The 22,167-nt window shown below is 41.9% G+C and overlaps 1 protein-coding gene across 2 annotated transcripts in view; it reads right to left on the bottom strand.

The window, feature by feature from the left end:
- Positions 1-20,218: 20,218 nt before the first annotated feature.
- Positions 20,219-22,167, bottom strand: part of LOC138064532 (chromodomain-helicase-DNA-binding protein 1) — a 52,624-nt gene continuing 50,675 nt past the window's right edge. For both annotated transcript variants that reach the window (XM_068927520.1, XM_068927521.1), the window contains one exon: positions 20,219-22,043. In XM_068927520.1, the coding sequence (XP_068783621.1) occupies positions 21,680-22,043 (364 nt within the window). In that variant the 3' untranslated portion in view covers positions 20,219-21,679. The remainder of the gene's footprint in view (positions 22,044-22,167) is intronic.

Raw genomic sequence — 22,167 nt, 5'->3', positions numbered from 1 at the left:
CCTGTCAGCATGCTTCAGCTTGTAAGAGTGTGGATAACTACTTGGCTTCCTGTAGTTAGTTTATTTTTGTATTGTTCGTCTATTTAGATAACCTGATCTCTTTCACTAAAGAAAAAAAGGAGCCTTACAAATGGAAACACTTTCTACTTCTGGGTTTAGACTCTGTGGTAAAAATGTCTAACTTCACAATTTTGAAACACTAGCTAAATGGACCTCTGCTCAAAAAAAGCTATTAGGCTGTTGCTCCTCTGTGGCCTCCTGTGGCAGCAGAAGCGTGGAGCGAAATCTTTAGGGCCTACCCTGTGCACGTTTCAGAGGATTTTGGATTAGCTCTACTCTGGTCCCTATCAGCAGTTGGAGTTTATTCTATTCTGGAGCATTTCCTCCACTTCAGTTTCATCTGAAGGAATCCACCTCGTGCAGTCCAAGAAGTGAACCAAGGTATGGTAAGTGGGGACATGCACATCAAAAGTGAAAATCTTATCAACTCTTTCAACACTGGGAAAAGATCACCTAACTGGTAGTGCCGACACCTTTCATTCAAGTCTCTCTTTAAAATTAACAACAAAAATCCTTGAAAAAACAAACAAACAAAACCCAACCCCACAACTTACAAGCAGCTCATTCATAAGTAAACCAGTCAGTCAAATTGCAAGAAGCAAAAATGATTTACATAGTACAAAAGCAAATGACCCAGCTCTAGGGTCATTTGGCCTTTGCAGAGAGCGCACTGTGACATCTTGGGAAATTGCTTTCCCATGATTGCATCTGGTTTCTGCACCAGCTTTCTTTATCTGATTGCAGTACAGATGATCTCTCATTTTACCTTTGGGCAAGGCCAGTGTGTCCCTCAGCGGCCAGGCCCAATGTGTTCCTCATCTCAGTCAAGAGTGCTAGGTGGCATTATTGTAAAGCGAATGAAAATAAATGCTTAGTGCCATCTAACTTTACTCAGAGCGTATTTCTTCTGGAGATTTAAACTACCAGCAGTTAACTGCCAAGATAGTGGCCTCTGGTGCAGTGCTTGCCATAAACATGCAATTGTTAACCGCAGTTTAATTGTGGATTTAATTGTGGATTAAATCTGACAATCAGGAATGAAACTTCCCCAGATAACAATTTAGGTTTCTTTTGGGGTAATTTATCCTCAGTGGGGTTCTTTCTTAGCAATTCAGTGTGCATATGGCTCAGTACGTAAATAAAATACCTGCTTGCTTTCTAGGCTCAGGGTACCATTTGCAAATGTGCCAAAGTGACTCGCGTTCGTAGCTTAGGCCCCCTAGAACAATTAGGTGTTTCTCAGCCTTGAATAAAGAGCGCATCCCCTGCCGACCCTTTCCCCCTCTGCTCCTTACCCATAGAGTTAGCACTCAGTTTATCCGGCCCGTAAAGGAGGAATACAATTCTTCCATTCTTCATTTATTTCGCCCTCACACGTGACTTTGAATATAGGGATTAGAGTATCATGTATCGGCTTTGGCTGGAGCAGCTACCCGTGGCACTGCATCCCTGAGTCTCAGTGAAGCTCTCCCCGCCCCCCTCCCGCCTGCCATCTCCATCGTAGCCACAGAGGCTTTGTTTTGAGCTAGCAGAACTTGCCGTTATTGACTTTTTTTTTTTTTAATATAGGGGCTCAAAACCCTCCTGATAACTTCCTTACCTCGAGTTCCTTCTCCTCTGTAGGCACTGGTGGAGCTGAAGTTACCACTTCATCTCTAGCTTTTCAGCAATGTCTTCCCACTCCCACCCCCACAAATACAATTCAAGCAAACAGATGTGCAACCCACAAGAAATATTTCACTGCTCAGCTCCTGCACGTGCAGTTTTTCTACCTGGACTGTTTGTTAGCAATTCACAGCAGTGAATGATAGCTTTCCAGGCACTGATAATGCCTGTCCCCATTCCGGGGTTATGTAAAGTAACGTCTTGCCAAAGCTATGAAGGAAAATAAAAACATCAAACTTGAGCTCTTGCAGCTCTGAAAATGAAAATGCCTACGAGAGTGAACCCTTCAGGAGGACAAGTGGAGGAACGCGTGCTCTTGGACGTAGGCAGGAGACAGCCCTGAGCTGCACAGGCCTCTGAAGCCAGAGGATTGTGCAGGTGTGTGATCAGAAGCAGAAACTTAGGAAGGCACTAAATTTCGATATAGAAAATTGAAGTACTTCAGGTACTGTTGATTAGGCAACAGCTGTGTGAAGGCTCTGAGGACTGTGGCGTTGGCTTTAGGTGTCCAAATTCTTCAGCTGTTAAAGGCTGTAGTCCCTATAAGTTAACAATTTCTTTTTTTTTTTTTTTGCAGAAGGGGTGTGATTTTGCCACTTGATATTCAATGCATATCATTAGCTGGCTGGTAAAATCAGTTACTGCACTTTTTAAATTACATAATTTTAGAGGATTGCAGGATTCAGTTAGAAGATATTAGACTGAAATGAAAACAATACGGGTTCAATAGATATTATCTCTAAAATGTGAAAAGTTATCACTAAAACCTTTACCGTTATGAAAGAAAAAAATCCAAATACTTATTGTAATAAGGTATATGACGACATGTATCTTAAATAAAGTCAAATAATGACTATCTTATAATACATGATGCTGATGATTAGACTCTGTTAAACATGAATGAGACACCACAGGCTAAATATGATTCTAATGGAAAACTATTTCCATTTTTTCACACAGCCATTTCAGAAACTCTGAGCTGGTTTAAGCCAGTATAATCTCTTTTCTTGTCCTAAAATTAAAGCTTCCTGTTTAAATCATATTTTTCAGCATGTAGCCTGCTCACTTTGTTTTGTATTACCTTATTTCCCCTACCTGCACCTCTTTCACTCATCTACTCAAGCCATCTTCTGAAAACATAAGCCAAACAACACACAGTGAAGCAAAGATATTCAAGACTGTGGTTCTGAGAGTCTTAATTCTTGGTGGTATACTTAATAGCTCTGTATTACGGCATGCATTATGAGAAACTTGGAATATCTATATGACATGGAGTGAGTTAAAGACAGGTTGGCAGCCTTCCACCTGAATTTCCTTGCTTTTGACAGTCTATTAGATCTGCACAGTATGCACTTGGCAGTCTTCTAAAGCAATCCCCAGGCTAGCAATCAAAATCAGTATGACTATAGCTTTTTTTAAGCTGACTTTTCGAACACGAGGCAAAACACCGTACACGGAAATTGAGAGAGAGAAGCAAGTTGTTGTTCCCATGAAACAGTCAACTCACTATAATGATTGCCAATGCACCGCTCCTAAATCACTACCAAAGCATGATCCATTTCATTGCTCTTCACAGCGTATTTATACATCTGCTTAACTGTTTTCGGGATTGGGGCCCAATAATATAATTAGCAGGCACTTTTGAAAAAAATTGGAAAAATACGTTCTAAAGAGCAGCTGTGCTCTTTAGCCTCATCACGCTCCCAAAACTTCCTGGCCTGTCTTTCAGCAGTACAATGTAATCAACAGAGTGATTGAAATGGGCTGTTTGGCAGCTGTCAGGCGAGCCAGGAAGAAAGGTGTTTGTTTTCGGGTGCTAGTCTGGGGTTTTTTTGCCCATATTGCTAGCTACTCGTTTGTTCCCAACGAAGGCCCACAAACTCTTCCAAGAGGTGGTGGCAAATGAGCTGTAATAAATGACCCCTCCTCATGGCATGGAATCTGATTTTATTACGTTATTACCGTGTCAAGCCTGTTAATTTAATTCCTTCTGGGAGGCTACAAAACTTGCAACCGTAAATAAAAATGTTTAAATTGGGGTTGGGAAGAGCCAAAGGTTGTGACCTCATCCACTGAACCACCTGAGACCGACACCTCCCATCTTTGCCTGCCCGTATGTACAATCAGTTCAAAGTGCCCTCTAGCAAACTGCTCTATACTTTTCTCAGCATCGCTGCCATCAAGCCAGAGAGCGAGACAGAGAGCTGGCCTTCTCGGCACCTCTTCCTCTAGAGAAAACAGCTTGGCATGATATTTAGGTGGCAGGTGGATTTGAAAAAGGCTTAGTTGCAATGCACCTTTGTGCCAAACCAAATTTTGTCTCAGCTGGGCCTGCCAACAGAGGACAGACTTACCCAGGCGGAGGACAGTGACAACAGGGAAACTGGAAGTGGTAGCTAAGGAGGAGCCCAACCAACAGTGATTAGGAGGGCCCACAAGAAATGCTACTCACGGTACGTGTGACTGGTGACTACAGAAGTGTTGCATTGCTTATGACGGAGGGGAGTCCTCCCTTGCTGGCTTGAAGATGTCTTGGCAGAAGGCTCAGCAGACACCTGCACATCAGGCACACCTGTGAGGAGAAGCATGTGCCAATCCAGGACACAGAGAAGCCACTGCTACACAATGGGAAAAAAATAGCCAGAAGAAAAGCTCCTTTCTGGGAGGGCAGCCTGACACAATAATGAACAAAAAACCCAGCATATTCTTGGTGATAAAAATAGCAAAAGCTCTTGGTGTTTAGTGCACTGAGACCCAATGCACATATTAATTGGAAAGAAAGGAGAAGGCAAAACACTGAGGAGACCAAGAGAAATGCAGAAGAGGATTTGGAAAAGTTTTCAGGCACCTACGGATTTCACAAGAATGGAAAGAGAACTGCGGGTAAATCTTCAATAGGCAGTTTGCCCACTAGAGCCACAGCTAGCCAGGAAGAGCAAACCTGTAGACTTGCATGGGGTTGATCCTTCCCAGGTGCAGGACTTGGCATTTCCCTTTGTTGAGCTTTCTGAGTTTCCTATCTGCCCATTTCTCCATCCCGTAGAAGTCCCTCTAAATGGCAGCACAACCATTGTGCTGGATGTATCACCCACTCCTCCCAGTTTTGTGTCATCTGCACGCTTGCTGAGGGTGCACTCTCTCCTATTGTCCAGGTCATTAATAAAGATGTTAAACAGTACTGGCCCCATTATCAAACCCTGGAGGGCACCACTAATGACTGGTCTCCAGCTAGACTTCGTGTCACTGATCTCAACCTTTGAGCCTTGCAGTTAAACCAGTTTTCAGTCCACCTCTCTGTTCATTTATCGAGGCTGTATTTCATCAGTTTATCTGTGTGGCTGCTATAGGAGACTGCACCAAAAGTCTTGCTAAAGTGAAGCTAAATATCACCCATTGCTTCCCCCTTATCCACCAAGTCAGTTATTTCATCGCAGGAAGCTATCAAGCTGGTCAAGCATGATTTCTTGTTCATAAAGCCACGCTGACTACCCCCAATCACCTTGCCCTTAAGATGTTTGGGAATGGTTTCCAGGAGGATTTTCTCCATCAGTTTCCCAGAGATTGAGGTGAGGCTGACTGGCCTGTAGTTCTATGAATCCTTCCCCCTGGCTTTCTTGGAGATGCGAGTGACATTTGCTTTCTACTAATCCTCAGGAACCTTCCTCAATCACCATGACCTTTCAAAGAAAATCGAGAATGGTCTCACACTGACATCAGCCAGCTCCCTCAGAGCTTGTGGGTGCATCCCATCAGGTCCAAAGGACTTGTGTAAGTCTAGGTTGTTTAAATGTTCCCTAACCTGATCCTCCTCCACTAAGGGTAAGTCTCCCTTGCTCCAGACTTTCCCACTGGTCTCTGGGGCCTGGGATTGCTGAAGGGAAGTCTTGCCAGTAAAGACAAAGACAAAGAAAGCACTGAGTACCTTGGCCCTTTCCCTGTCCTTTGTCACCAGCCCCCCCCCACCCTGTTCAGCACTGGGTCCACATTTTCACTAGTCTTTTGCTGCTGGTACACTTGTAGAAGCCTTTCTTGCTGCCCTTCACATCTCTTGCCATATTCAGCCCACCCCTGCATGCTTGGACACTGTTTCTATATTCCTCCCAGGTCACCCGTCCTTGCTTCCACCTCTTGTCTGCTTCCTTTTTATGTATGAGTTTTGTCAGGCTCGCCTTGATTATCCATGCAAGCCTCCTGCCACCTTTGATTGATTTCCTGCCCATCATGGTGGATGAATTTTAACACGGTGATCCTTGAAAATCAATCATCTTTCCTGGACCCTTCTTCCTCCAGGGCCGTATCCTACGAGATTCTTCCAGGCAGATTCCTGTACAGGTGAAAGTCGATCTCCTGAGGTCCAGGGTTGTGATCTTACTATTTGTCTTGCTCCCGCCTTGCAGGATCCTGAACACCACCATCTCATGGTCACTGTAGAGGCTGCCCTCATCTTCACACTCCCAACCAGTTCTTCCTTGCTTATAAGTATGAGGTCCAGCAGAGCACCACACCTCATCAGCTCCTCCATCACTTGTGTCACCAGTGCACTTCAGAAACCTCCTGGATTGCTTCTGTTCTGCTGTGCTATCCCTCCAGCAGATACTGGGGTGCTTCAAGTTCCTCACGATAACAAGAGCCTGGGAATGTGAAGCTTCCGCCTGTTGTCTGAAGAAGGTCTCATCTGGGGCTTTCTGATCAGGCGGTCTGTAGCAGACACCCCCCACAACGTCACCCTGCACTGGTCTACCCTCTAATCCTTACCCATGAGCTCTCAGTTGACTCATTGTTCACCCCTAGGCAGAGCTCCATGCATTCCCACTGCTCCCTCATCTACAGGTCAACTCCCCTTCTCGCTATCCCAGCCTGTCCTTCCTAAAGAGCCTGTACCCATCCACGGCAGCACTTCAGTTGTGCAAGCTATCCCACAACATTGCTGTGATCCCAAAGAGATCATATATCTGCAGCTGCATGCAGACCTCTAACTCCTCCTATTTGTTCCCCATGCTGTGTGCATTAGCGTATAGGCACCTAGTCATGCTGATCTCCAGAAAGCGTGTGATACTCCCTCCCCCTTCCCCAACATCATTCCTAGGTTAAAGCTCTCTTCACCAGGTTGGCCAGCCTGTTGGCAAAGATGCTTTTGCCCCACTTGGTCAAGTGGATCCCATCTCTTCCCCAACATCATTCCTAGGTTAAAGCTCTCTTCACCAGGTTGGCCAGCCTGTTAGCAAAGATGCTTTTGCCCCGCTTGGTCAAGTGGATCCCATCTCTTCCACACAGCCTCTGATTCTCAAGGAGGGTCCCATGGTCATAAAAGCTGAATTCCTGTTGTTGAATCCCTGTTGTTGACACCAGCTGCCCAACCAGCAGATGTTGACACACTGAATCCATCCACCTCTCCTCCTCCAGTCCTTCCCCCTCACTGGCAGGACTGAGGAGAAAGCCATGTGGGCCTCCAAGCCCTTAGCCCTTGCTCCAAGAGCTGTACAGCCACTCTTGATACCTTCTAGGTCTCCCCTGGCAGTATCGCTGGGGCCCACGTGGAAGAGCCAGCAGGGGTTAAGAGTCTGAGGCTAGACAAGCCACAGCCTCCCTGATCTGAGCCCCCGGCCAGCAGCAAACCTCCCTAGGCAGCAGGTCAGGTTGGCAGATGGGGGCTTCTGTCCCCCCAGCAGGGAGTTTCCCACTGCCTTCACTTGCCACTCTCTCCTGGTGCTGCTGTGAGGCTCGGGCTCAGCCAGCTCAGGTGCTTTGTCAGACACAGCTCCCAGGGCACCAGACCTGCTCTGTAGCAGAGGAGGAGGAGGAGCAGAAGCCATCCTTCTGGTGCCAGCAGTCACCAGCTTCTAGCCTCTGTCATCCTGGGTGTCTCTATGTGCCAACCCAATAAGCACAGACTCTGCCTGCCCTCTTTTGGGACAGCTAGGGGTTCAGGCTTTTCAAGCTGCAGGGTCTCGGAGGAGCTTGCACATCCTGGATGGCTATGGGGACACCTGATCATCAGCAGTCCCTCTGTCCTTCAAAGACAACAGACTTGCTGAGTCGAGGGAGCAGGGGAACCTGACAGGCACAGCACGGCTAAGTACACATCCTCTGCCCTTGCAGAGCTTCAGACCCACAATCCTTACTTGCTCCATCCTTAAATACCACCTGTACACAGTCTCCACAAGCCTTGTAAACATAACATCTCTTAATTCCCCTCTGAACATGTGAAAATCTAGCTGCTCTCAGACCATTCATGTTCACTGCCTCCTGCCCTGTGAAAGCACAGGGCTGCCCCGGACTACCAGCACTCCTCTTGCTCAAGCCTTGATGCACAGGCTGCAAGGAAGCTCCAAAACTCTGGATTAACTGAAGTGAGGCACAGGCTAGCAAGGCTGAGAAGCACTGCCCTAGCCTTCACGATCAGTGGGCTGTTGGAAAAACTTACCTTCTTTCTCCCCTTTGTTCATTTTTGTGTACCTTATGGGCTGCACAACACTCTCAGGATGTTCTCCAAATCCATGGTAAAAGTTTTCTTTTCTTTATCCACGAGCTGCGACATCCACTCCAAAGGTTTTCTCTTGGATTCTACGACTCTGCTATAAGATGAGATTCTGCCAAATTCTCTTTCCTGTTTCTGATGTCATAACCTTTCCTAGGAACACACATTTCAAATAATAAAGGAAGTCAGAGGCAACCATAACGACATCCTCGTATTTGTGCAAAGATGGTCATTTTAGAATCTAATTGTTCTTCTAGTGGGAAAGTAATACAGGGACTTTACAGTCTGGAAAAATATGAAATTAATTGTACTGTCTCATTCTCTGCCTTTCAGTACCAGGGCTCAGAACAAGAGGATTGCTCTGCTCTAGAACCCAAAGCACAGCTAGCGCGTATTTTACATATGAATTGAATTTGACAGAAACGCACAGAGGAGAGGAAGCACCAAAATCTCACCTGTTGAACTATCCACAAAGCTCATAATAAACGCGAAGAATCTTATGGTTGATCTCAAATGTTTTACCTTTTAATAAATAATTGAATATCACCCAAACCTTTATGGAAAAAAAAAATTCTTATTAAAAATATTCAGTGCAGCATATTCCTTGAAATTACTGACCATCTCCAGTAAATTTAGAAAAAAAAAAATCAGTATTTACTACTTACACGTGATTGGGTATGCAAACATTTTTCAGGGGTTTTCTTTTAACCATTAAGGCATTAAACTTCCACATCAACGCAGTCTTAAAATGGACACTGCGCTGAATTTTCCACAGGAAGCATTTCAGTTCACCTGTTGTTGAACATAACTGAAAGTGCACCTCCCTCTAGCGGCTCAAACTAGTCCTTTAAATATCAGGCAGGAGAATGAACATTCTCCCCTCCATCTCCTACCATATTATTATTCATAATGAAATGTTAAACCCTAATTATAAAAATGCATCTCTATCGTATCAGAAGATTTAAAAGGAGAATAAAGGGGAAAAGAAAGTATGCACTATTACAGAGACGAAAAGATTTAAAGTACATTTACTAAATAAAATGAAGCTTAGTAAATAAAACAGCTTTCAGGCCAAGCAGTGCTTTCAGACTAACAAATAGGTCAGTACTTGCTGCTGACTCATACAAACACTTGTTCTTTTTACTTTCTAAGATTATGTTAAAAGACACAAATAATAAAGCATTTAGTGTTTAAGAAATGATCTTAGAAATAATAAAGCGTTTGAAAGACTTGCAACATACAAGCAAGCAACTACAGTTGATGCCATAGTGCTGTCTCTTGGTCATTGTGTGAGGAGGAGAAATAATCACAAAGAAGAAATGAGGATAATCCATAAGAATCTGTCTTTTCAGAGACATTCCCCTTAATCAACAGGCTTGGCGGAAGAGACTAAAATTAAGATGCAACATCTGTGCGTAATAAGTACGGTAAATTGTTCTGTCTAACCATTTTTATTGAAATGACAGAACAAAGCAATTATTTTTAATTTAATGCAGAATGCTTGATGCAAATGGTGTCCAAAGAGAGTAACTCAGTAATTCATTGAAATTCTTCAGTGATAAGCTAAAAACTACCAGCTCCTAACATAGCCACTACTGAGGCAGACTTTTGCAAATTCATGCAGCTGTATGGGAGAGACAGTGTGAGGAAGAAACCTCAGGAAGCAGCGCGTAAACAGCACCCGTGGGAGAGCCATGACATCTCCACGTCTGCTGTGAAGCACCAACCTCAGGAGACCTGCCTCGGAGCGGGGGTAAAAGCTTTTCGGGTAAAAGCTTCACAATCTCTCACTGCTTTCCTTACGGGGGCAGAAAAGCTACATCTGCGCTGGCACGCAGCGCGGTGCAGCAACACGCTCAGGGAGCTGGGGGGGGGGGGGTTGCTTGAGGCAAGCGTCAGTGTGGTCCTGTGGCTGGATGCTCACAGGGCTGGAGCGCCTTAGGTGCTCTCCTGGAGCATGTCTTCCCGTTTAGCTTCACCTGAAAGGAATCAAAGCTGTGTGCAGGGAGACTGCTCTGCAGGGCAAACCACGGTGCGGTAAGCGTAGGGAATCAGGAGACCACTTCAAAGACTCACTCCTTACCTGAACGAAGATCCTATTGTAGATGGATGGGAGGGTTTGCTAAGTGTTTCATGTTTTCTCAAAGATTCTGTACCTCCACAATGAAAACAATCCTGTACCTGGCTCAAAAGAATCTGAGGATGGTTTGGGACTCAAACCTTTTAAGTCAGTGTTACAAAAGTTTTGAGCTTCCGAAAACAACCTGCCAGATATGACTGCAGGTGTTGCTGGACAAAAGGATCTGAAAAATATGACAAAACAAATCAAGCTGCTTTTTCCTTACTGGGCTTCCAGGAAAAGATTATTTCCATTAATAATACCGAATTCCCTTTGATATTTTACTAAATTGCTATTCTATCGTCCAAAAATCTCAAATTTTTTAGTATCTAGAATCTCCAAATCCAGGCGGCCAAATGGATATTTCTCAAGTGTAATTATTGATTCATGGAGGCTGAGGATATCTATTCACCCTGCAGTAATTCCGATTCTTCAAGATGTTGCAGTTGAAGAATCAGAATTACTACAGGGTGAATAACTTCCTTAGCGTCCCCAAGTCTGCTGTTTTGGGGGAAAGGTTGTTTTTTGTTTTCTTTAGACAGTCATAACAACACATCTGTGTCTAAATTCCCTGTGTCCTTTCCAGGCTGCCGCTGGAGAACAGGAAGGTCCCAAAGCTCCCAAGAAGCCTGACTGAAAGAGCAGGCCACGGGGGCCAGGAGGCTCCCAGCTGCCACAGGGCACCTTCAGCTATGTGCTCTGATGAGTGACTTTGGAGCAACTTTGTACAAAAAGGGCTGGAAAGGAGATTTTTCAGCTGTGTCTGTGGAAGAGCGGTTTTAGGGCCAGTCTCCTAAACTTGGTATCTGCCTTGCTACTAGGTTCAGTGTTTGGCAAAGATCGAAAGAATTGCTGTCTTACGGATTTACTGGGTTGTCACACTCAAAGCAGGTGCAAGATACGCTGGAGTAATCAGCCACGATGTCTGGTGAGATAGTAGCTAGCTAATTCAAGAAACTACTTTCCAGAGACGATGCCAACTATATAGCCCAAAGGCTGCTTACTCTGTCATTCTGTGTAATTTCAGCACCCGAGAATACCAGTGTATTTACGTGGGGCACACCAACAAGGCCAATAACCAGACTTGTGCTGTGTTTAGTTGTAAGATTACATCTGTGCAATAGATGGGAAGAGAGAACCCAGGCAAGCTGGTGGCTGTTTTGCATTTGTTTTCTTACAGAAACGCAGGCAGGAGTCGTACTCATGATGCTCACGGGCACGTCTGCTCCAAAAAGTTACAGAACGAGCAACTTTATCAGAACAACACTAGTGCACTGGAACTCTTAGGCTGAGCTATAACATTTTAATTCAACATAGCGCACAAGTTTTGAGGTGTGGAGAGAAAGGGGACAAGGACTGCACGTGAGTTTCTATTGCAGAGGAGTAGAACAGCATTTACCCGCTGCCCATTTCTGACATTTGCAAACTGAGGCATAACTCAAACAGGTCTCTGCTAACATGTCTGCTTTTAACTTCCTTGTCTGGCTGCTCACAGCTGCTGAGTATTTTATTTTTAAGTGAAGAGCCAATGAAGAGCCTTGGTTTAGTAATCAGAGTTCCCACAGACTAACTCTTCTTCTGACAAGCGAAGGAGCCGCTCCCCATCTCCCTGCCTGCCCTGACAGGAGCGCTGGCACAGGCAGTGTTTGCTTCCCAGCTGCAACCCGAGGTCATTCCTGTAAGGCTTAGCAATGAGCTGTGAAAAGGAATCAGAAAGGCTAAGAGATGTGAATCACTCCTGATGGTTGAAAGAAGATATTAAGGGATAAAGAAACACCAAATTAATTATGATATTTGGAAGCATCGGGTGAGGATAAAGATGCACAAGCAATAAAATGCCCTAATTAAAGTATTCTGGTACTCAAAAACAACAGCCATTAAAGAGATCACTATTAATTGATTTGTGTTTCAGGTTCCCCTAGTGTTATGCTGGAATCATACCAACTCAGCTCATGAAAGAGAGGTTTCAGAGTGTTTGCGATACCAAACCGAGCGCACCACAGCGTGCCCGAAAGAAATAATGAGCTTTGTATTCTGTAGAGAAGTTAGAGTGTATCTTGTGATCATATACTGAATAACAGTAAAAGAAAAGACGTACTACATAACTATATACTTGGTGCTTACCATCTACCCTCTACAGTGAATGAAGTGGGGATCCCTAGAACCTAGAACTCTGTCATTAAAATTGCATTGACGGGATGGCATGCAGGGGTCTGAAGTAAGATTCTGCAAGCAAACTTGATTCTGGAGTGTCCTAACTTTTGAGTGATTCACATGCAAATATGAAATTACTCTTACATTCGTGAAAGACACTTTGAAAATATTCCGACATCTAAAAACATTCTTGCCTCAGTTTTCAAAGTTTACTGTATACTGACTGAAAGCTTTTCTTTTGTTAATGGTAGGCATTCAGTCCACCTGTTTATTCTGTATGTTATTACACTACAAATGAACTAAAAAAGAGTTTGACTCATAGGTAATAAGCAAAATTAAAATTAATAATTCCAATGTATTTTTTTAATTATGGAAGCATTGGTTGTGGTTCTCAGAGTAAAGTGTGAGTTGAGTTTTATACTTAAATAACATTTTGATCTTTCTATTATGTATTAAGAATAAATTTCCACCAAATTACAGGCGTGATCCTTACGTACAGATGGAATATTCCAAAATTCAAAAGTAAATTGGATAATTTACAAGTAAATTGATGCTTTAAGATACATAATACTTCCTTGTTTTCAAGACTGCAATTTAAAATAACATGAACTCTTTAAACTTGATGTTTAAATGTTCTCCCATTGCCTCTTAAGCTATGACTGAGCAATTAGTTTTTTGGGTTTTTTTTTTTTCCACTTGCAGTCACGATTATGGAGCTTATCTAGAATTTAGAACTGAAGAAGAGCAGCCTGTGATCTTTTGAGGCTACACCCTTGAACTTCACAAAGGTAACATTTTGAGACCTATAAATATTTGCATACTGTAATAATTTGGCATACTGTCCCTTTCAGGTAATTTCCTGTTCATTTGTTCTGGTGTTCTTGTCATATTCTTGTCTGAGGATAAATATCGTCCATCTTATAACAGACTCATTTAATTAAAATAGAGCAGGGAAGTCTATCAAAGATTCTATAGTAATATACCAGATAAAAGGGGAATTTATACATTAAAAACTTGACCTGAACTTGATGGAATGGTGGAGGACCCACAGCGTACAGAGTTCCATCTCTAGGGGTCTGCTAGCCATGGTTATACACTGCGAACACCTCTCTCTCTCTTCAGTTCCTGGTTAGAGGTTGTCCCAGTACAATGCATTGGAAGGGAAGCATACAGTTTTAAAGCACTAAAACCAGAGAATTTAGCACCTGAAGTACATTTTTGGGTTTTTTGTTTGGTTGGTTTTGCTTTTCCATTAAAGCTGATAATGAAATATCTCTTTCCTGAACATGTTTTCTCTTTAAGGTTAATGAGTAACAAGATCCTAACTCTTCAGATGTAATTACTTCGAATTTGACATGACTTAGTGAACACTTAAGATCTTGGGAGATAAGGGTAATTTTCCAATCCTGTTTACTTTCATACCGGGAAAAAGAGTCAGGATTAGACCTTACCCTTCTAGATTTGATAGTTTTCATTGATTTCAGTGAAACAGAACTACACTGTTTGGTATTGGAGATCTTTTTAAACTGATCTCTTGCTTATTCCATTCTGGAAAGAGAATCCATTCCAGATTTCATATACAAAGAGAATCATCAGTCCCCCAAAATCTAATTTTTACTTTAAAATGTAAAATAGGAAGCTAGCAACTTATTCGCAAACCAAAAAGGAACAGAGGATTCCAGAAAAGAGAACAACGGAAGTCATTTAAGGTCATGGACTTCTGCAAATCTTACTGTGGATTCTCCATGCTGAAGTAGCTGTGTGTGTTGTTCAGTGATCCACGACATTTCATGGTTCCAAGATTCACAAGACACAGCACGTATTTAGGCTACTGATAGGCACAGATAGTTTCTCAGAATATATTCTCTGAAGTTATCTCAGAAATTTCTACTGTAAGATTAAAATCAAGCTTCACTTAAAAGAAAGATGGTTTGATAAGCTCACGTATCCCACAGCTTCAAAGATCTCTTTGCTCCTCTGCGGTTTACAAGCAATGTTAAAGAAACTTCTGTTAATGTCAGTTCTTCTGTACTCCACTGATACAGTCAATTTTGCCATAATGCAAACCAAAAGCAGTAGCTAGAGTGAGAAGATTCATTTCCAAATGTTCCAATTATTTTAGCAAATATTAAATGTATTGCAGTTAAAAGTCAGTTGAGGTCTTTGAGTACAGGAGGAATAAAAGCTGCTCTGATTCATTTCTTACATGTGATCAGTGGTATGTGATTTTCTGACATCATTTCAGGATGTTTATCTTCAGAGAAGACAGGCTCAAAACTGGGCTTGTTGAAACACCTGTGACAAATAAAATATTTAACTTTAGCAAATAAATAATAATAATATTACTCCAAGCATAACGAAACACATGTGTTCTTTGGGCTTCAGCCTTAGTGTATGAACTCAACCCAGATCTATATTTAAGCTTTCTGAGTGGACCAAAAGTTTATATTTTAAAAACCAAGACTCCTGAAGTCTTGCTTCTGAGTTTTCAGTAATTCTTCAATAGTTACGTATTCTTCATCTCACTTTCATTAAAGACTGCTAGACGTACTTTGACAGTAGCTGCTCTTAGAGTGACTGCATTTCAATTTTAGCATTTCACCCACTATTAAACTTCGACAAGCTGCCGAACTATCAAAAACAGGGCGACTGCAACATTAAGCAGCATCTATATTAAACACTTTTCAGGGTGGTAAGGCTTAAGTGGAAGGGTAACATCTCCAGCACATTCTGGTTTAACCAGTTCTAGCAGTTTTGCCAGCTCCTTGCTAGCAGTTTAAGAACAGACTTGCAGCATAACCTCACCCTCTCTTGCTCACCTTCCTTCCTCTACATGTTTTCAGCCCGACTTATTAGGCCCTCAGTTTAATTGTAAAGTCAGATGTGGACTGTCCATTAATCATTTCCTGGGAACACATCTGCCTTTGCAGAATTTTAGATAAGATACATGAATAACTTTTCCCTCCAGATGTCCTCTTTTTCTCTTCTCTGAATGCTCTCTGGGTGGATTTTGGGGAGGAGCAGCCTGCCTGGATTTCCAAAACCCTCACCAAAATGAGAAATCAAGCTTTGATTTTACAGGGCCATGCAGGCGTCACCAAGTGCAGCAGCCAGCCAGGAGCAAAGATGGGTATTGGCAGGCAACAGAAACAGCAGCACATTCAAAAATGAAACTGCAGAGCAGCTGCAGGCTACATGAGTGCATTGAGTTAGAGGCTTTGCAGAAAACTAATTAGATACTGCAGATATAACAGGGTTTGTAGAAAACCAGGGTAGGGTTGGGGAGACAGGTTAAGAAGCACTAGAGAGGTGAGGAGGAGGAGAAGGTAGGGGAGAGGTGTGGAAAGAAGGGCTCCACTCTCCTCCCACCTCATCTCTGGGGCAGGTTGACCAAAACGCTCAGTGAGGAGCTTGGAGGGGAAGCTGCGGGGTGGAAATTTGGGCTGGGAAGCTCAGGGGTGTCAGTGCCAGGTTGGGCTGGGGCACTCCAGGTTTGGGTAGCAGGGGTCAGAGGGACCAGTATTAACCTTGGGGCACCATCTACCTCAACCCTTAATCTGAAGATCACTTAACCAGCACCGTAAAGACTCATTGGGCTCTTCTTCCCCACAGAGGGTTGCCAGGCTCCCCATACAAAGGTACATTGCCGTCCTGCTAGGAATACCCTCCTTTTTGTTGATGCAAACATGGTATCTCAAACTACAAGAGATCAACTGTGCTAATTCCCAGGTCCTACAATTAGTTACACTAATTTCCACAAGTCTGGGATTAATATTTTTGGCAGGAAAACCTAAACAGAAAAATATTTCACATGGGTTTTAGTCATTAGTATGTATTTTCACTGGCTCTCATTTGTAACCTCCATACAAAAAGGTACTATGTTGTATTAAAAGTTTGCAAATCAGTTCCAGAATAGAGCTGGTACAGCTGGATTAATTTTCTTAATAGGAATGTGCCCGTTCTGTGGTTTGCCAACCAGCTCTGGCCTATGGCCCATTCCTCGCAGACCCCTTTACTACAGGCCCTTCAAATGTGGCCCTGGGTTGACCTGGGCAATGCACGAATTGCTCTGGCAGCCTGTGTCCTGCTACCCTTTTTCCGGGAGTGCTCCGTAGTACTTTGCAGCCATGTGGTTGGGAGCAAATGATCAGCACCTTCTATATATTCAATTGTGTAACAGAGCCCACGTGCTGCCAAGAAACACTCTTGGAAGGCAGGGTAAAATAGATACCCATTGTCCGAGTGCTGCCATCATATTGGCAAAGTATACCATGTACTTTAGTCCCATGGTGGCAGAGGTCTAGATGTACACACTTGCATACGAGGCCACCTTACCTGCTGTGGCCAAAGGTTGTGGGACACTCGTCATAGAAAGATTAAGTAGTTAATCAAGGTTCAGAGAGCAGCTACCTCAGATATAATTTGTAGATATTAATGTAGAACATTACACAGCTACATTTTTCCTTATAGCTAGAATAAAAGGAGTGCAATCAATTGAACTTTGACTAAGTAGATTGGGTTATAATTAGGTCTCAGGTGTTGGGTAAACACAGAATTACGATTAATCACTTACCTTTCAAACTTCTTCATAAAACCCAGATAGCACTATGTACCTCAAAGGACTGTTGCTCAGTGTACTTCCTGTGAACGGCTTTGAGAATCATGGAGAGAAGCCATATTATATAACAAGAGATGACAAATTAGAAATACAATCTTGATAATCCACAATAAACGCATGCAGATTTTCTATATGTAATTAATTCAGTTCATATAAATGATGAAGTTCTAGTGGAAACTGAAAAGCAGAAACTTAACTAGGACTTACTGCTTTTCTTTAAAACAACGTCCTGCCCCCATTTTTTCCTACAGAACATGTCATGTAGAACATCAGAACATATCTGATTTTTTAATTTATCCTGTTACCATATTTTAAGTGGGAATTGTATTGATACATACATTAAAAGCCTAATGCTTTCTCAATATTAGACTGTAAAATAAAGCAAGCAGCTTCTACAACTGGTTTATAAAGAGATTCTACAAATAGCAATTTAAAAAAGGAATATTATCTCCTTTGTATATTAAGTATTTCTAAACCTATCTTTTTTTTTTGATCAGGACAATAGCACTACTTTCTTTTTTACACAAATTAATAATCATCATTAAATGTTATTATTTGCCCCAAAGCAATTTCTAAATTGTTTATCACTTCAAAATAACAAAATGATAGTTATCAATTTGTAATAGTAGTGTGTGTGCGGGGGTGTCAAGTATGTGCCAGAAACATTCAAAAAGATACATTTTTTTTTTTTTTAGTATTAGCCATATCCAAAGGGAACTCATTCACTGACCTCACACAGTGCTGGCACAGACTAGGTAGACCAGAATGTCCTCCCCTACACCCCAATACTCTCAACTTAGTATCTCAAAAAGAACAACTAAATAACAATAAAGAAAATAATAAAGAAAAACGAAAAGGAGGTTAAGAAAAAAATCATGAACTCCAGAACCTCTTTTTCTTTCTGCTCCTAGCAGTGTCTCACACAATTTATTTCTCAAACATAGCTTTTGGAGCCCTTCATGTTAATAAAAGCTTCAGCATAAACTTTCAAGAACACAGTGTAACTTCCAAGGGCAACCATAACGTGTGTACTGCTTGCTAGAACGAACAGAGCTGCAAGCGACAGCCTTACATAGTCCTAACATAGTTCAGTAAAGCAAACCTTCATCAGTACAAGTGGACAACTCCTAACAGGTGTCTGTTAACCACTTGAATAGCCTCTGTACAGAAGCTACTCTCTCTCTTTGAGATTTTGACAATGAAGATATGCATTGTCTACAAAATTTATTTCTGTAAAGGTAAAAATAAGGGCACCACATTTCACCCACAGCATGCAAAAGAAGCTAGGATTCATTTAATTTTCTATTCAAATAAAAATTGAGCAGGCAGAAACTTGTAATACATCCTGTTTTATGATGAGGCGTTGTATGAGGATGATTCTCCCTTAACGACTTTAATCTTCCCACCTTCCCAGGTAAGGCTGTGGTCATTTCCTACCAAAAAAGCCACCGTCACTTAATACTGAGCCACTAACACTAAATATGGACTACACACTTAACAAACCACTGGAGACAGAAACAGCCCTCCTCAGAAATGCATCACAACTACAGTACTTCACCGCCATCTCATACCTTAAACGGGAAAACTCTTCAGCAAAACGGTAAGGCCTGTGGAAGTAACAAGCAGCACTGAGCTGTAGTATCCACGATCCATTGGTTGATGATGGAACAAGCTGATCAAGTTCCAAAGGCAGCACATGGACATCATCCAAGCCATTCAGCCAAAGGAGGCAGCCCGCCAGGCTGCTGTACTCTGACACTGTGCTGCCAGTGTGCCAGGCATCACTTTTTATAGGAGTGACATTTTTCTGCAGAAATAGCCATCCCGTTGCTGCTGGCGCTTGATTCCTGTGCAAGTCCTGCACTTGACAGCACTGTGCATCCCTCAGAAACCAGAGGCTCTTTGAGTGCAGCTTAGATATGAGGACATCCGCACTGAAGATCAAAATGGGGAAAACACTGACTTACGAACGGGTGAATGCTGATGCCAACACAACAATGGATGAGCTAATGGTAACCAGTCAGAGAATACTGTTTGTCCCCAAAACTCATAGCAGCAATGAATTTTTTAAATGTGCCTTTTTAGACAGACCAAAAACCTTGTTTTAGGTAGTACTGGAGATAGCAGATTAGAAATATTTAACAGGATTGAGAGGGAAATCTTAAGACTTCCACGTATGGTAGATGAAACAGGTAGATGAATCTATCAACAGCATGAGTTCTCTCAGAGCCACCAGATTTCTTACTTCCTAAAACACCTGGTAGATAGTAAACTTAAGATTTGAAGCAAGAGGCTGTTGTCAAATGGATGCTTTAGAACCAGAGTCCTCATAGACTTTTCATTACAAAAGAACTAAACAGAGATCAAATCTGCATGCATGGAAAATGAATAAATGGCTTATTTACAGAGGACAGGGGATTCTCCTGAACAGTAAGACATATATCATAAAGGTTAGTCGCATAAGCAGTGGAGAGAGCAAAGCGGGGAGACTATCTCCACCAAACTTAACTGAAAGCAAAGGGGAAAAATTTTAACAGCTGTAATGCAGTTAAATAAAAATTAAACACAACCTAAATACGCTAATTGCCAAAGATCTTGACCAAAGTCACCAGATCAGCATGTTCTCCGTCTTGCTTATCTCAGAGAGACCTGAGGTGCCTTTAACAAAAACGTATGTAGTCTCACCATGTCATGTTAGATATGCTTAGCTGCAGTGCCATGCTAATGTAGCTGCACCGATGGTGAACCCGACTTGGTAGGACTGCTTTATTGATAGGCTATCATGATGGATCTAAGACTCCAACTCATTACCCAAACAGTAAGAACAAGGCAGTGATTGGTGATGCTCTTCTAGGTTTCCACCACTGGGAGAGGAAGATGCACAGCACACATGCACCACCTTGCTAGGCACCACCAGTTAAACACTGTTTCAGCACTTAAGCACAAAAGTAGAACAACGCAAACCCCTCTCAATCCTGAGAAGAGCTAAGTAATGAACAAGCACTAGTTATCAGAGTACCAGCTTACATTAAATTAGCTTAAGCGTACTTGGCTAAATGATATAACTTAAAACGAGCAGCAACTGTGCCTACAATGAGACCCTAGCAGACACATACTCTGTGAAAAGGTTTTCGTTTGATTTTAATGCTTTTATATACACTTGGTTAATTGGGAAAAAACGTTCAACATTGCAAGACAAGAGAAAAAAAAATGGAGCAACAGCTATGGCTCCAACCACACAATACTAGGCTAGAAGTTTATCTTTCCTAATTTTCAGTTGCGTATTAAAATTTAGTATTTACAAGAGTTTAATGATTTTATACTTAAATATGAGAAAGGTACATTGTAGAAAAACACCAGTAGAAAACTACAAGAGCCCACATATCCTTTTAGTTTAAATTTAATTTGTCAGATAGAAGTTATCTATGTACAATCAGTGTGCATTGTAACAATTCTATTAATAAAGTCATTCAAATCTTCTAAAATATTAACTGGCTGCATAGCACATTTGACATTATTGCCCATGTTAAAGAGGGAAAACAAATGGATTTACAATAAATTTTGGCTGATTTGGATTCTGAAGTGTTCAGATATTGAACACTCCTTCTTTAAAACCAATGCACCTGAAAAAATTTCCAGAGCACAGTTTAGCTAAATATTTCTCACCATTTCATTACAACAATCACAACACTGAACAGTTTAATAGAAAAAAAACCAAAACATGTATCTAAAGTATCCAATAAAAAAAAAGGGCACTAAATGGAATAAAATGTTCCCTTTCCCCATTTTTACATTCTGAACAGTGATTCCATCAAGATATTTTATTAAAAAGTGTAAGTACACTGATTTTGTTTCATACTTGTGATAAGAAGGCCTGAGTTGGTGGGGAAAGGAACAGTCAAAAAAAGCCTGAGAGGGGAAAAAGCTCATTTAATTAATTTACAATAATTTACAGCCATTTTTGTGTTTTTTTGTTTTGTTTTGTAAAAAGGCATTACAACTGATCACGAACAGGAGAAATCCTGGCTATTTTACAGGTATAGGTACAGAATTTAAATATTCAAGCTTGTGATGAAAAGCGGCAAGGTGGTCGCAGTGTACAATGTAAACAAGTAGCTTTGGAAAGTGAACAAAGTCCTTGAGAGTTCTTTACTAAGAAAAAAACAACAAAAAAAAACCCAAAAAACCAAACTCCTCATTCCTTCCTGAAACATGATCACAGGTCAGTGTTTAAAAGTTCATTTACAAACATAATTTAAACTGTGTTCAGCCTAAAACCACTTTGACATGAAGAGTTTTATAATAAGATCCAGTCTGAACGGGGCAGTGTTGAGGTCCCTGTAAAAGTAAACATCTTCCATTTCTTAAAAAAAAGTGCCACAACATTTGCAGCACAGTGCAGCATAAACTTTAAATACAAAAATATTTTTCTTCTGTTGGGATAATAGACCTTGCATCCTGGAAAGAAGTAACAATACTGCTACTGATAGAATATCCAGTCCATATCTTTCAAGTCATGTAAGGCAATTACTGTGTTAGTTTACTGTATATGGCTAAAAGAGGGTCCAGAAAATGTCAGTCTTCGTTATGTTTTCCGGCTACTCCATGAATGTTCAGGTGTACTTTTGTGATCTGATGAGTGTTCAAACGGAGATCTGTGTCCTAAGGGAGATCTTGAACCGTAAGGAGACCTCTGATCTAATGGTGACCTTGGGCCACTACCAGAAGCTCTGTGGTCCATTTGCCAGTCTGAGTGGTACCTATAATCTCGAGAAGATTTATGATGACTGTACTCTGAAGTGGAACGGTGATCTGAATGTATCCGGTGGTCTGAATGGGAACGGTGGTCTGAATGAGGCCGACTGTCTTTTAAACTTCCTTCCAAGTTTGACCTGTGATCTCTGCTCCTGTGATCATCCAACTTTCTGTGTTTACTATCACTGTAGTATCTGAAAAATAAATTATTTATGTGAGTGTTACTGAATCCACAGTAAGAATTACAATTATGCCAGTTCAACAAAACTGCATCACAGAGATAATTTCTTTGAAATTCTGCATTCCTCACAAGAGACG

This window comes from Struthio camelus, chromosome Z (genome assembly GCF_040807025.1).
Source record: "Struthio camelus isolate bStrCam1 chromosome Z, bStrCam1.hap1, whole genome shotgun sequence".
Classification (NCBI taxonomy): Eukaryota; Metazoa; Chordata; class Aves; order Struthioniformes; family Struthionidae; genus Struthio; species Struthio camelus.
This window is presented reverse-complemented; position numbering and strand designations above follow the sequence as displayed.